Here is a 14,865-nt window from a genome sequence, read left to right as displayed (position 1 = left end):
TATATGCTTAATAGCTGATCTTTCAGCAGAAACTCTGCAGGCCAGGAGGGAATTGCAGGATATATTTAAAGTACTGAAAGGCAAAAATCTACAACCAAGATTACTACACCCATCAAGGATCTCATTCAAAATTGATGGATAAATAATAAGCTTTTCAAAAAGCAAAAGTTAAATGAATTCAGTACCACCAAGCCAGCTTTACAACAAATATTAAAGAGACTTATATAGTCAAGAAGTAAAAGAGAAGAAAAAAGATCTACAAAATCAATGCAAAACAATTAAGAAAATGGCAATAGGACCATATATATCAATAATTACTTTTTTTTTTCAAAAATGTCAGTGTTTATTTACACATTGCATATTGCAAAAAGCTTGAGAAAAAAAAAAAAAGAAGTTTCAACAGGAAGTTAATTAGCAAATTCTGCCTGTTTCTAGCACTTGGGGGAGGTTGAATCTCAGTGTTCTTAGAGACTGGAATCCTGATGGCAGGCCTTCAGATGTTCTAATCACTTGCCAAGGAAGTGCCATACTTGATCTTCTTCATTACTTCCTTTATTCAGTGAAAACGACACCGATTCAACTAATGATCTTGCCTCCTCTTCAGAGCAATGGAAAGGGCTATCACATACCTGCACATTTGTGCAATTTATAGCCCCACCATCACACTTGTCCATAAGCAAGGCTTTCCAATATTCGTGAGTAGATTTAATGACTTCAAGAGCAAAAGCCTTGTTCTTGAATTCTCCATTAAAAGCAAACTGGTTTTCCGGTTTTCCCTCTGGTATCTTATAAAATCTAAACCAATTAAGCATAGCTTCTAAGTAGCCAGGTTTGTATTTCTTAACATCCTCAATATCATGAAATTTTGAGGCTTCAGGATCATTCACATTGATAGCAATTAATTTCCAGTCTGTTTCACCCTGATTGATAAGAGCCAAAACTCCAAGGATCTTCACATGAACAACTTCTCCACGAGAAAGAACCTTTGAGCCTATTTCACAAACATCGATAGGATCATTATCTCCACAGCAGTCTGTGCTCTTATCTTTTCGATGGGGATCTTCCCAAGTCTGAGGGAGGGCACCATAATTCCATATATAACCTTTGTGAGGAAAGATATTTGCCACATAGCGAAGCTTGCCATCCTTTACATCTTGTTTAATGGGATTCAATGGTTCCTTCGTGGCAATCTCCATTTTAGCATTTGTCCACCGAGGTACTTCCACAACCATGTTAAACACATTCTCATATTCATCATTTCGTGCTCTTTTTGTAGGAATGCCATTTTCCTCTTCAGAGTCCACCTTCAGAGGAATATCATGAAAGGGGGAAATGTAGTGACCAGCTACATTCTTGAAAAAGAGGCGGTAATCGGGAGAGTGGGGCTGGCCGCGCTCCTCTGTGCGGTACAGGGCCATGGTCCGAGGTGACCCGGGCCCTGTGCTCGCTCCCCGTGGCAGGCGGGCAGCGCCCAGGGGGCCAGGCCCAGCTGGTGCGCAGCCAATAATTACTTTAAATGTAAATGGATTAAATGCTCCAACCAAAAGACACAGACTGGCTCAATGGAAACAAAAACAAGACCCATAGACGTGCTGTCTACAAGAAACCCACTTCAGACTTAAAGACACATATAGATTGAAAGTGAGAGGATGGAAAATATTCCATACAAATGGGAATCAAAAGAAAGCTGGAGTAGCAATCCTTATATCAGACAAAATAGATCTTAAAATAAAGAATATTACAAGAGATAAGAAAGGACACTACATAATGATCAAGGGAGCAATCCAACAGGAAGACATAACAATTATCAATATCTATGCACCCAACATAGGAGCACTTCAATAAATAAAACAAACACTAACAGACATAAAAGGAGATATTGACAGTAGCACAATAATAGTAGGAAACTTTAACACCCCACTCACACCAATGAGCATGTAATCAGTGCAGAAAATTAATAGGGAAACACAAGTCTTAAATGATATATTAGATGAGATGGATCTAATTGATATCTTCTGGACATTCCATCCCAATGCAGAAGAATACACCTTTTTCTCAAGTGCACATGGAACATTCTCCAGGATAGACCACATCTTGGGTCAAAAATCAAACCTCAGTAAATTTCAGAAAATTGAAACTGTATCAAGCATCTTCTCTGACCACAATGCTATGAGACTAAGTATCAATTACAATAATAATAAAAAAAACTGTAAGAAACACAAACACATGGAGATTAAACAACACATTACTAAATAACCAACAAGTTTCTGAAGATATCAGAAGGGAAATCAAAAGCATTCTAGAAACAATGACAATGAAAACGCAATAACTCAAACCCTATGGGATGAAGCAAAAGCAGTTCTAAGAGGGAAGTTTATAGAAATACAATCCTACCTCAAGAAACAGGAAAAACATCAAATAGACAACCTGAATTTACACCTAAAAGAACTGGAAAAAGAAGAAGAACAACAGAAAAAAAAAACAAACCAAAATTAGGAGAAGGAAAGAAATCATAAAGATCCAAGCAGAAATAATTGAAAAAGAAATGAAAGATACAATAGTAAAGAGTAATAAAACTAAAAGCTGGTGCTTTGAGAAGATAAAATTGACAAGTCTTCAGCCAGACTCATCAAGAAAAAAAGAGGGAAGAATCAAATCAGCAAAATTCGAAATGAAAAAGGAGCAGTTACAACAGACAAAGCATAAATACAAAGGATTATAAGAGACAATTATGAACAACTATATGGAAATAAAATGGATAACCTGGAAGAAATGGACCTAATCTTAGAAAAGTTCAATCTTCTATGACTGAAACAGGAAGAAATAGACATTATGAAAAACCCAATTACAAGAACTAAAATTGAAACTGTGATAAAAAATCTCCCCAAAACCAAAAACCTAGGACCAGATGGCTTCACGGGAGAATTCTATCAAACACTTAGAGAAGAGTTAATGCCTATCCTTATAAAATTCTTTCAAAAAATTGCAGAGGAAGGAACACTTCCAAACTCATTCTATGAGGCCACCATCACCCTGATACCAAAACCAGACAAAGACAACACAAAAAAGAAAACTACAGGTCAGTATCACTGATTAACATAGATGTGAAAATCCTCAACAAAATTTTAGCAAACAGAATTCAGCAACACATCAAAAGCTCATACACCATGAAGTTGGGTTTATTCCAGGAATGCGAGGATTCTACAATATACACAAATCAATCAATTTGAGACACCATATTAACAAATTAAAAGATAAAAACCATATAATAATCTCAATAGATGCAGAAAAAGCCTTTGACAAAATTCAGCACCCATTTATGATTAAAATTCTTCTAAATATGGGCATAGAAGGAACCTACCTTAACATAGTAAAGTCCATATATGATAAGCCTATAGCAAACATTATTCTCAATGGGGAAAAACTGAAAACATTCCCCCTAAGATCAGGAACAAGGCAAGGGTGTCTACTTTTACCACTATTATTCAACATAGTTCTGGAAGTCCTAAGTACAGCAAGCGGAGAAGAAAAAGAAATAAAAGGAATCCAGATTGGAAAAGAAGAAGTAAAGCTCTCACTGCTTGCAGATGACATGATACTGTACACAGGAAATCCTAAAGACAGTATCAGAAAATTACTAGAGCTAGCCAGTTAATTTAGCAAAGTTGCAGGATACAAAAATCAATACACAGAAATCACTTGCATTTCTATATACTAATAATGAAAAATCAGAAAGAGAAGTTAAGGAATCAATCCTATTCACCATTGCAACAAAAAAATTAAATATCTAGGAAAAAACTTACCTAAGGAGACAAAAAGCTGTACACAGAAAGTTATAAGATACGAATGAAAGAAATCAAAGATGACATAAATGGAGAGATATTCCATGTTCCTGGGTAGGAAGAATCAGTATCATGAACATGACTCTATACCAAATGCAATCTACAGATTCAATATGATCCCTATCAAATTACAAATGGCATTTTTCACAGAACTAGAACAAAAAATTTCACAGTTCATATGGAAACACAAAAGACCCTGAATAGCCAAAGCAGTCTTGAGAAAGAAGAATGGACCTTGAGGAATCAACCTTCCTGACTTCAGATTATACTAAAAAGCTACAGTCATCAAGATAGCATGGTACTGGCACAAAAACAGAAACATAGACCAATGGAACAAGATAGAAAGCCCAGAAATAAACCCATGTACCTATGGGGTATCTTATTTTTGACAAAGGAAGCAAGAATATACAATGGGGCAAAGACAGCCTCTTCAATAAATGGTGCTGGGAAAACGGAACACCTACATGTAAAAGAATGAAATTAGAACACTTTCTAACACCATATGAAAAGTTAAACTCAAAATGGGTTAGAGACCTAAATGTAAGACCAGAAAATATAAAACTCCTAAAGGAAAACATAGGCAGAACACTTGATGATGTAAAACAAAACAAGATCCTCTATGACCCAACTTCTGGAGTAATGGAAATAAAAACAAAAGTAAACAAGTGAGTCCTGATTAAACTTAAAAGCTTTTGGACAGCAAAGGAAACTATAGGCAAGGTGAAAAGACAACCCTTGGAATGGGAGAAAATAATAGTAAACGAAACAATGGACAAAAGATTAATTTCCAAGATAAACAAGCAGTTTATACAACTCAATACCAGAAAAACAAACAACCCAATCAAAAAGTGGGGAAAAGACTTAAACAGATATTTCTCCAAAGAATACATACAGATGGCTAACAAATACATGAAAAGATGCTCAACATCGCTCATCATTCAGTTCAGTTCAGTTCAGTTCAGTCACTCAGTTGTGTCTGCCTCTGCAACCCCATGAATTGTAGCACGCCAGGCTTCCCTGTCCATCACCAACTCCCAGAGTTCACTCAGATTCACGTCCATCAAGTCAGTGATGCCATCCAGCCATCTCATCCTCTGTCGTACCCTTCTCCTGCCCCCAATTCCTCCCAGCATCAAAGTCTTTTCCAATGAGTCAACTCTTCCCATGAGGTGGCCAAAGTACTGGAGTTTCAGCTTTAGAATCATTCCTTCCAAAGAAATTCCAGGGCCGATCTCCTTCAGAATGGACTGGTTGGATCTCCTTGCAGTCCAAGGGACTCTCAAGAGTCTTCTCCAATGCCACAGTTCGAAAGCATCAATTCTTCAGCACTCAGCCTTCACAGTCCAACTCTCACATCCATACATGACCACAGGAAAAACCATAGCCTTGACTAGATGGACCTTAGTCGGCAAAGTAATGTCTCTGTTTTTGAATATGCTATCTAGGTTGGTCATAACTTTTCTTCCAAGGAGTAAGTGTCTTTTAATTTCATGGCTGCAATCACCATCTGCAGTGATTTTGGAGCCCCCAAAAATAAAGTCAGCCACTGTTTCCACTGTTTCTCCATCTGTTTCCCATGAAGTGTGGGACCGGATGCCATGATCTTCATTTTCTGGATGTTGAGCTTTAAGCCAACTTTTTCACTCTCCTCTTTCACTTTCATCAAGAGGCTTTTTAGTTCCTCTTCACTTTCTGCCATAGGGTGGTGTCATCTGTATATCTGAGGTTCTTGATATTTCTCCCAGCAATTTTGATTCCAGCTTGTGTTTCTTCCAGTCCAGCATTTCTCATGATGTACTCTGCATATAAGTTAAATAAGCAGGGTGACAATATGCAGCCTTAACATACTCCTTTTCCTATTTGGAACCAGTCTGTTCATTATTAGAGAAATGCAAATCAAAACTACAATGGGATATCACCTCATACCAGTCAGAATGGCCATCATCAAAAGTTTACAAACAATAAATGTTGGAGAGGGTGTGGAAAAAAGGCAATGCTCTTGCACTGTTGGTGGGAATGCAAATTGATACAGTCACTATGGAAGACAGTATGAAGATTCCTTTAAAAACTAGGAATAAAACTACCATATGTTAGTATACTGTATTGGTGTTTTTCTTTCTGGTTTACTTCACTCTGTATAATCGGCTCCAGTTTCATCCACCTCATTAGAACTGATTCAAATGTATTCTTTTTAATGGCTGAGTAATACTCCATTGTGCATATGTACCACAGCTTGCTTATCCATTCATCTGCTGATGGACATCTAGGTTGTTTCCATGTCCTGGCTATTATAAACAGTGCTGCGATGAACATTGGGGTACACGTGTCTCTTTCAATTCTGGTTTCCTCAGTGTGTATGCCCAGAAGTGGGATTGCTGGGTCATAAGGCAGTTCTATTTCCAGTTTTTTAAGGAATCTCCATACTGTTCTCCATAGTGGCTGTACTAGTTTGCATTCTCACCAACAGTGTATGAGGATTCCCTTTTCTCCACACCTTCTCCAGCATTTATTGCTTGTAGACTATATGGAATTTAGAAAGATGGTAATGATAACCCTGTATGCAAGACAGCAAAAGAGACACAGATATATAGAACAGACTTTTGGACTCTGTGGGAGAGTGAGAGGGTGGGATGATTTGGGAGAATGGCATTGAAACATGTATAATATCATGTAAGAAATGAATCTCCAGTCTAGATTCAATGCAGGATACAGGATGCTTGGGGCTGGTGCACTGGGATGACCCAGAGAGATGGTATGGGGAGGGAGGTGGGAAGGGGGTTCAGGATTGGGAACTCATGTACACCCGTGGTGAATTCATGTTGATGTATGGCAAAACCAACACAGTATTATAAAGTAAAATAGAGTAAAAACAAACAAACAAACAAACAAACAAAAAAAACACCATATGACCCATCAATCCCATTCTTAGGCATATACCCTGAGGAAACCAAATTGAAAAAGACACATGTATTTCATTGTTCATTGCAGTGGTGTTTACAATATCTAGAACATGGAAGCAACCTAGATGCCCATCGACAAATGAATGGATAAAGAAGTTGTGGTACATAAACACAACGGAACATTACTGAGCCATAAAAAAGAAACATTTGAGTCACTTATGAGGTGGATGAACCTAAAATCTGTTATACCGAGTGAAGTGAGTCAGAAGAGAAAGATGAATATCATATTCTAATGCATATATATGGAATCTAGAAAAACAGTACTGAAGAATTTATTTACAGAGCAGCAGTGGAGAAACAGACGTAAAGAATAGACTTATGGACATGGGAAGAGGGGAGGAGAGGGTGATATGTATGGAAAGAATAACATGGAATCTTACATTACCATATATAAAATAGATAGCCAATGGGAATTTGCTGTACAGCTCAGGAAACTCAAACAGGTGCTCTGTATTAATCTGGAGGGATGGGATGGGGTGGGAGGTGGGAGGGAGGTTCAAAATGGAGGGGATTATGTATACCTATGGCTGATTTATGTTGAGGTTTGACAGAAAACAACAAAATTCTGTTTTTGTTCAGATATCCTGAATTAAAAAAAATTTTTTTTGAGTGCTGAAGAATTGATATTTTTGAAGTGTGGTGCCAGAGAAGACTTTTGAGAGTCCCTTGGACATCAAGGAGATCAAACCAGTCAATCCTAAAAGAAGTGAACCCTGAATACTCATTGGAAGGACTGATGCTGAAAATGAAGCCCCAATACTCTGGCTAGCTGACGCAAAGGGCTGGATCATTTGAAAAGACCCTGACGCTGGGAAAGACTGAAGGCAGGATGAGAAGGGAATGGGAGAGGATGAAATTGTTGGATGGCATCATTGACTCAATGGACATGAGTTTGAGCAAACTCCAGGAGATAGTGAAGGACAGGAAAGCCTAGTGTGCAGCACTCCATGGTGTCGCAAGGAGTCAGACACAGCTTATCAACTCAACAAAAACAATAAAATAACACTCATGAAGAAAATAAAACATCAGAGAAGTTTTCCAATAGAGATCAGTTGTATTCAAGTGGTATAAATCAAATCGAGTTTATCCCTACATGCTAATGTCTGGGCAATTTTCCAATGCCATAAAAATTCAATAAATTTATAAACTATTACCAGAACATGCAGCCTTCTTTTTTAAAATGTGCATGAAATTTTTTTATTAAACATGAAAAATTAATAACTGTGATTGCTATTTTTTATAATTGCTTACTTCGACTGATTTTTATTATTTCATCAAAATATTGTGCCATGGGAGAAATAAGGATAGATGGGAAAAAATAAAACTAGACTTTTTAAAAAAAGTTTGCTTTAAGGTCTGCTGCTGATATGAGAGATGGAGGAGCTTAGCCTAAAGGAAGTGCATTTGTTTCTGTCACTGCTCATAAATCTAGTTTTAGTTTTCTTTTACTTCATTCTGAACTTTCAAGACTAGAAAAGTTTCACTAAGATAACAGGGTATATTTTATGTATCTTTTAAAGCCGCTTTCTAGGTAGAAATATTAACAAGTATGTTTTTAAATAACAGGGACCCCTTTGTTAAACAAACTGGATTCACCAACAAATTCATTTACCTTTGTCTAAATTCACTGTCTTCTGGAGAAACATATTTGTTTTCCAGCACCAATTATGCTTTTGAGGGCTTGAATGAGCCATTCATTCTGGAATAAATCTTCTGGGTGGCTTTGTTGGAGAAACCACTTAGGAATAGAGCAGTTTGTTTTGGGAAAATTCAGGATTCATTCAAGCAGTACTGGTTTTAGGAATTGCTATGAATTATTGAGTAGGTACCTATCAAAATATATGATAAATAGGTTGTAATCCATTTTTGATAGGATCCACCTGAACATAAATTTTTCTATTCAATCTACTGAATTTATCTCATAAATACTGGTGAAATCATTGATTTAACCTATAATTTATTGTACATGGCATTAGAATCAGTCCACAAGGGGGCTCCCTTGCTCTAATTTTCAGAATTTTCTTTAAAATGGATTATGATACTTTTGAAGTTTTTTTTTTTTTTTTAAATCTTTGCAGAGGAATTTAATCAACCAATTTTGAATGCACCAGAAACTCTGAAATCTATTAATGGGTCACATTAACCTGAAAGAAAGAAGTGCAGCCTCCACACTCTCTGGGGCTTCTCATTTTCCTTAGTAAAAACTTTCTTAACCAAATGTCATCTTGTTAGTCAACGGTGACAAAACTGTGCTTCTTTAAGTTGGGCAGAGCCAACTGTATCAATGATTACAAAACACTATGAGACGAATAACATAATTTCAGTTGCTTAAATTCTATGAGACTTTCATGGTCTCCCTATGTCAGACTGCTGTTTCAAATGGGCAGATAGGTACTCTAGATGTATTGTTTTTGGAACAGGAGTCTGTAAAAAAAGTATCCCTCTTTGTTTCTTCCACAAAACAGGACTCTAGGATCTTTGAAATATGTACTCACGTGCATTTGTTAGATTCTTTCTCACAAATCCCACTGCTAATTCAATTTAATTCAAAAGAGATTTCTTGAGTGCTGGTTTCATCAAAAATACTGTTTTAAAAGTCAAATGGGTCATATAGATGGAGAAGAAATTATGTCCCCAGGCAGCTTAGAGTTTCCTAGTTAAGAGTGAAATAGAACCCTTGTATGGCAAAATGATGGAGGTGAATAATACAAGGAGGTCTGCATCTTGATAAGGTAGCAACAAACAGCATGCATTTGTTAGCTTTAAATATATCTAATATCACATGATTTGATATTTATTAATCAAATATTTGTTGCTTATTTGCTTTATGCCACTCACAATGATGAATACCTCTTGTGCATCCTCTCAAATAATTGTCATACTAAACCACGTGGTGGGTATGATCATTAGCCTACATTTTAGGCTTCAGTGGGGCACTGAATGACCCAGTGGTGCCCAGTTTGGCCTCTAGGTGGTGAACAAGTCTCTTTTTGGTTATGAAGCAAAAGTCACTGTTTTGTTCCATTCCCTGCTTTTCTGTTGTTGTTGTTTAGTCACTCAGTTGTATCCGACTCTTGTGACCCCGCAGACTGTAGCCTCCTGGGCTCCTCTGTCCATGGGATTTCCCAGGCAAGAATACTGGAGTGGGTAGCCATTCCCTTCTCCAGGGGATCTTCCCGACCCAGGGATCGAACCTGGGTTTCCGGCAATGCAGATGGATTCTTAACAGTCTGAGTCCACTAAAAATGTATCTGAAAAAACAGTTGGTCATTCCATGGGCTGTAGTTTGTCAGCTCTTATGTAGGTTCTTTGACCTCTGTTACATATCTTCTTTCTTGTTTCTTACCTATTCTAGTATTTAGGAAGCGACACTTCGTGGTTCATAACAAACCAGATACTCTGGGAGTATAGCATCAGGTCTTAATATTTACACTAGGATCTTTTTTGCTTATATAAGATATTGACAAAGGGGATGAGCTCATTATCCGTTCTTCAGTTTGTTTCTTTTGAAGGCAGTGGTTCATTTATGAGCACCACTCACTGTATGGGAACAGTTTCTCCAGTCTCACACTCCAAGTTGATAATAGATCTTGCAATGAGTGATGATTGCATCTCATGTAGAAAAGATTAAAGCAGAGCTTTTCATTTTAAATATTTGTTTGCCCTAGAATACTTTCACTATCGGAACCATTTAAAAATATGACAATAAAAAATCTGCTTCAAACTCTTACTAATTTATATAGCTTAGCAAGAAGTAGTATTAGCCCAAGTATACATAGCTCTTGAAGAACTAAGGTTTAGTCATCAGAATTGTGCAAATACTGTTACTTTCATTCTCTACTTCCTGATTTCTGCACCCCTTCTATCAGGTCTTTACTGTGCTAAGTGTCCATGCAGCAAAGATAGAATCACAACAACCCTGAAGAAGAGAGATATCCTTGAAGAGATATCCCTGTTGTCTAACTGGGTTTTCTAGCTCCTCTATTTCCTGTTTTATTAATGTCTGGTCTATCGTGATGATTATTTTTATATATCAACTTGACCAGGCCATGAAGTGGCCAGATATTTGGTCAGACATGATTCTGGTTGCTTCTCTGAAGGTGTTTTTGGATGAGTGTAACATTTAAGTCAGTAGACCGCATGAAGCAGATTGCCTTCCTCAGCATGACTGGGCCTCATTCAATCAGTTAAAAGCTTAAACAGAACAAAAAGGCCATCCCTCCACCAAGCAAGAGAGAATATTTCCTGTCTCATGGCCTCCAAACTGGGACATTGGCTTTTTTCTTGCCTTTGGACTAGAACTAAAACTTCCTGGATCTTGAGCCTATTATAACTTTACTCTCTTGATTTGGACTGGAACTAAACCACTGACTCTCTTGGGTTTCCAACTTGCCAACTCACCCTGTAGATTCTGAGACTGGGAAACATCCACAGTTACATGTGCCAATTCCTTATAATAAATCTCTTTATATATAAGTGCACAGCATATACCTACACACACATTCTATAAGCATTCTATTGGTTCTCTGGGTGCATGCATGCTAAATCACTTCAGACATGGCCAGTTACGGATTGTCACCCTCCAGGCTCCTCTGTCCATGGGATTTTCCAGGTAAGAATACTGGAGTAGGTTGCCTTCCCTACTCCAGGGGATCTTCCTGACCCAGAGATTGAACCTGTGTCTCTTTTGTTTCCTGAATTGGTAGGCAGGTTCTTTACCACTAGCACCACCTGGGAAGCTCACTTGGTTCTCTGAAGAAGCCTGACTAATACACACAGACATATATATGGTATATATGTGTGATATCAATGAGTACCCAGCTCCCTGAATTAGCAGTCCAGAAACTTTCCTTTACTCTCCTGTGGCTGGCCTATGAATACTGACAATGGGGGCCTCCTTCTGCTTTAACTTTGAATTCAATGAACTATACTCATCTTTGGCTGTCTGCTGCAACTGAAGCCTTGAGATTCTTGTTCTACTATAGGAGTCTAGGGAGATTTCTGAGTGTAGGGAGGGAACATACTTCTTCCACAGCTGAGTTTACAACAGGGGCGGAAGATGTGGCCGACATTTCAAACTGGAATATCATTGAGTTTTCCAAATACATTCTAAGAAGCCTGAATGATGAAAATGTTTTATGTAATATTTATGTTTTCATAGAAAACAAACCTTATGAAAAACATTTTTCAAATATACAGAGACATTCAATCTTCCACACAATTCACTAATGACTCTTGGAATATGATATCAATGCAATTTATAAATAAAGAGTTGTTGTGCTTCTTTTTGGCTTGTTACCCAATTTCTTTAGGTTTGGATTGATTTTTTTTTTTTTTAAGTTTCTGGCTTTTACACATATGCTAATTTGTTTAATGTCTTTAATGGATGAAAAAGAAGACAGTAAAATGTGCTGACATTAATGACAAGGTTGAAGAAACCAAGGCATCGGGTTTACATAACGGTCTATTGAAATGTCTGGGATGAAATAAGCAATTGTATTTCAAGGCTTTTTGGAAAACAAGACATAAATCTTTACTTGATAAGAGGAACAAATCAATAGAAAACAAAACACATTTATATGTTTCTGATAACACTACAAATGGGGGATAGAACAATAGGTTAACCTATTGTTCAAGAAGAGCTATTCAACTTTGTTGTGTAAAGCAAATATAATTCAGGAACTTTGATAATTTTGAAAGTGCTTCTATTTTTTAAATACCTCTAACCCCTCTTTTATGAGTTCAAAATATGGTACATTTTCTTATTTTTAAAACTGTTAAATTCCCTGCAAAGTGCTGAAACAAACAGAAAAAGAACACAGTGTCTCTACTTAAAACTGAGGGAAATCTACTCTGACATTTATAGTTGCTAGACAAAGTCATCCTTTTTTAGAGTAAGAAAACACTAGAAAATATTGAATGGTTACAATGAGGAAAGAAGAAACAATTACTGTGATCCAATATACTGAATATTAAATCAACAGGTCAGGATGAAGAGTTATGGCCCCACAGATTTTATATACACAATGAAGCAAATTTCTATCTAATCTTGAACTTATGTCTTTGTTTGTAATGAAAGCTTCTCTCTGTGTTATATTCCCTTTCCCATGTTTAGTGAAGGATTCCTTCCTCACTTTTTTTCCTTTCTTTTTACAGATCTACTAAAAATCTCAGTGATTTGCTGCTTGAAACAGAATCTGGCATCAGGAAGGTATGAATTCCTCACTGCAACTCTCTCAGTTCTGTGCTATCAGTAGAAATAGTAAATCTCTGGTTTAGCAAGTAATCACACATAAAAGCAGCGAAAGGCATGGATGGATCCTATATTCCTCCTCTCAGGCTCAGTAGCATTTAGCCTTGCTAAATTAGGCTCTATCACCAGATTTTAAAGTGAAACTTGGACATCCCATTTTGAGATAGATTTGGGGAATACTATGTGTCCTTTGCATATTATAATAAGACATAGAATTATTCCTGGTCACATAGCATATGCTTATTTCCTCTGGTCTGACATTGTTGGATATCTCACTGAAAGGTATTTAGAAAATTTTCACAAATGGTATGGCCAACATCTTTCATCATTATGTTGAAAGAATTTTCCTTTGTGCAGTCTGGGACAGCAAGTATGATTAGACTATAAAGTAAGATTTTTAGTGATTCTAATCCAGGGACTTGAAAGAATGAAAGAAAGACAACTTCTTTATTCAGATTTTGCTAAATTTGAAAACTTTTTAATTTCCACTTTTGTCTTGGATCCCTTCACCTCTCTCTGTTTACAATGATATTTAAATTGGTTCCAGTCAAATAATTTTATTAGTGTACAAACCCTAATTTCCTTGAACAAAGTTAAAGAAGTGTCTCTTTGATAATATGGTGAGGGTGTATTGTACTGGTACATGGAGATTGACTTTCACAAGAAACTCACTTTTCCTAAGTAAGACAAAATTTTATTTTATTTTATTTTATTTATTTTTTCAATAGTCAATGTGAATTTTATTTTCCTTTCCTCTGTATTTCAGTGATATTGAATGGAAAATAATAAAGGTTACTTGGTTTGGTGTGGTTTTTTTAATTTTTTTAAATTTTTATTTTTACTTTATTTTGCTTTACAATACTGTATTGGTTTTGCCATACATTGACATGAATCCACCACAGGTATACATGAGTTCCCAATCCTGAACCCCCCCTCCCACCTCCCACCCCATATCATCTCTCTGGATCATCCCTGTGCACCAGCCCCAAGCATCCTGTATCCTGTATCAAACACAGACTGGTGATTCGTTTCTTACATGATACTATACATGTTTCAATGCCATTCTCCGAAATCATCCCACCCTCTTCCTCTCCCACAGAGTCCAAAAGTCCATTCTATACATCTGTGTCTCTTTTGCTGTCTCACATACAGGGTTATCATTACCATCTTTCTAAATTCCATATATATGTGTTAGTATGCTGTATTGGTGTTTTTCTTTCTGGCTTACTTCACTCTGTATAATCAGCTTCAGTTTCATCCACCTCATTAGAACTGATTCAAATGTATTCTTTTTAATGGCTGAGTAATACTCCATTGTGTATATATACCACAGCTTTCTTATCCATTCATCTGCTGATGGACATCTAGGTTGTTTCCATGTCCTGGCTATTATAAACAGTGCTGCAATGAACATTGGGGTACATGTGTCTCTTTCAATTCTGGTTTCCTTGGTGTGTATGCCCAGCAGTGGGATTGTTGGGTCAATAGGCAGTTCTATTTGCAATTTTTTAAGGAATCTCCACACTGTTCTCCATAGTGGCTGTACTAGTTTGCATTCCCACCAACAGTGTAAGAGGGTTCCCTTTTCTCCACACCCTCTCCAGCATTTATTGCTTGTAGACTTTTGGATTGCTGCCATTCTGACTGGTGTGAAATGGTACCTCGTTGTGGTTTTGATTTGCATTTCTCTGATAATGAGTGATGTTGAGCATCTTTTCATGTGTTTGTTAGCCATCCGTATGTCTTCTTTGGAGAAAAGTCTATTTAGTTCTTTGGCCCATTTTTTGATTGGGTCATTTATTTTCCCGGA

General features: G+C 37.0%; 1 protein-coding gene across 1 annotated transcript; it reads right to left on the bottom strand.

Annotated features, from left to right (window-relative positions):
* Positions 1–318: 318 nt before the first annotated feature.
* Positions 319–1,444, bottom strand: LOC138446808 (inorganic pyrophosphatase 2, mitochondrial). Its single transcript, XM_069602138.1, has one exon. It carries the CDS (start codon positions 1,416–1,418, stop codon positions 507–509), a length of 912 nt encoding a protein of 303 aa, XP_069458239.1. The 5' UTR covers positions 1,419–1,444; the 3' UTR covers positions 319–506.
* Positions 1,445–14,865: the final 13,421 nt, after the last annotated feature.

The sequence above is a fragment of the Ovis canadensis genome, chromosome 10, assembly GCF_042477335.2.
Source record: "Ovis canadensis isolate MfBH-ARS-UI-01 breed Bighorn chromosome 10, ARS-UI_OviCan_v2, whole genome shotgun sequence".
Taxonomy (NCBI): domain Eukaryota; kingdom Metazoa; phylum Chordata; class Mammalia; order Artiodactyla; family Bovidae; genus Ovis; species Ovis canadensis.
This window is presented reverse-complemented; position numbering and strand designations above follow the sequence as displayed.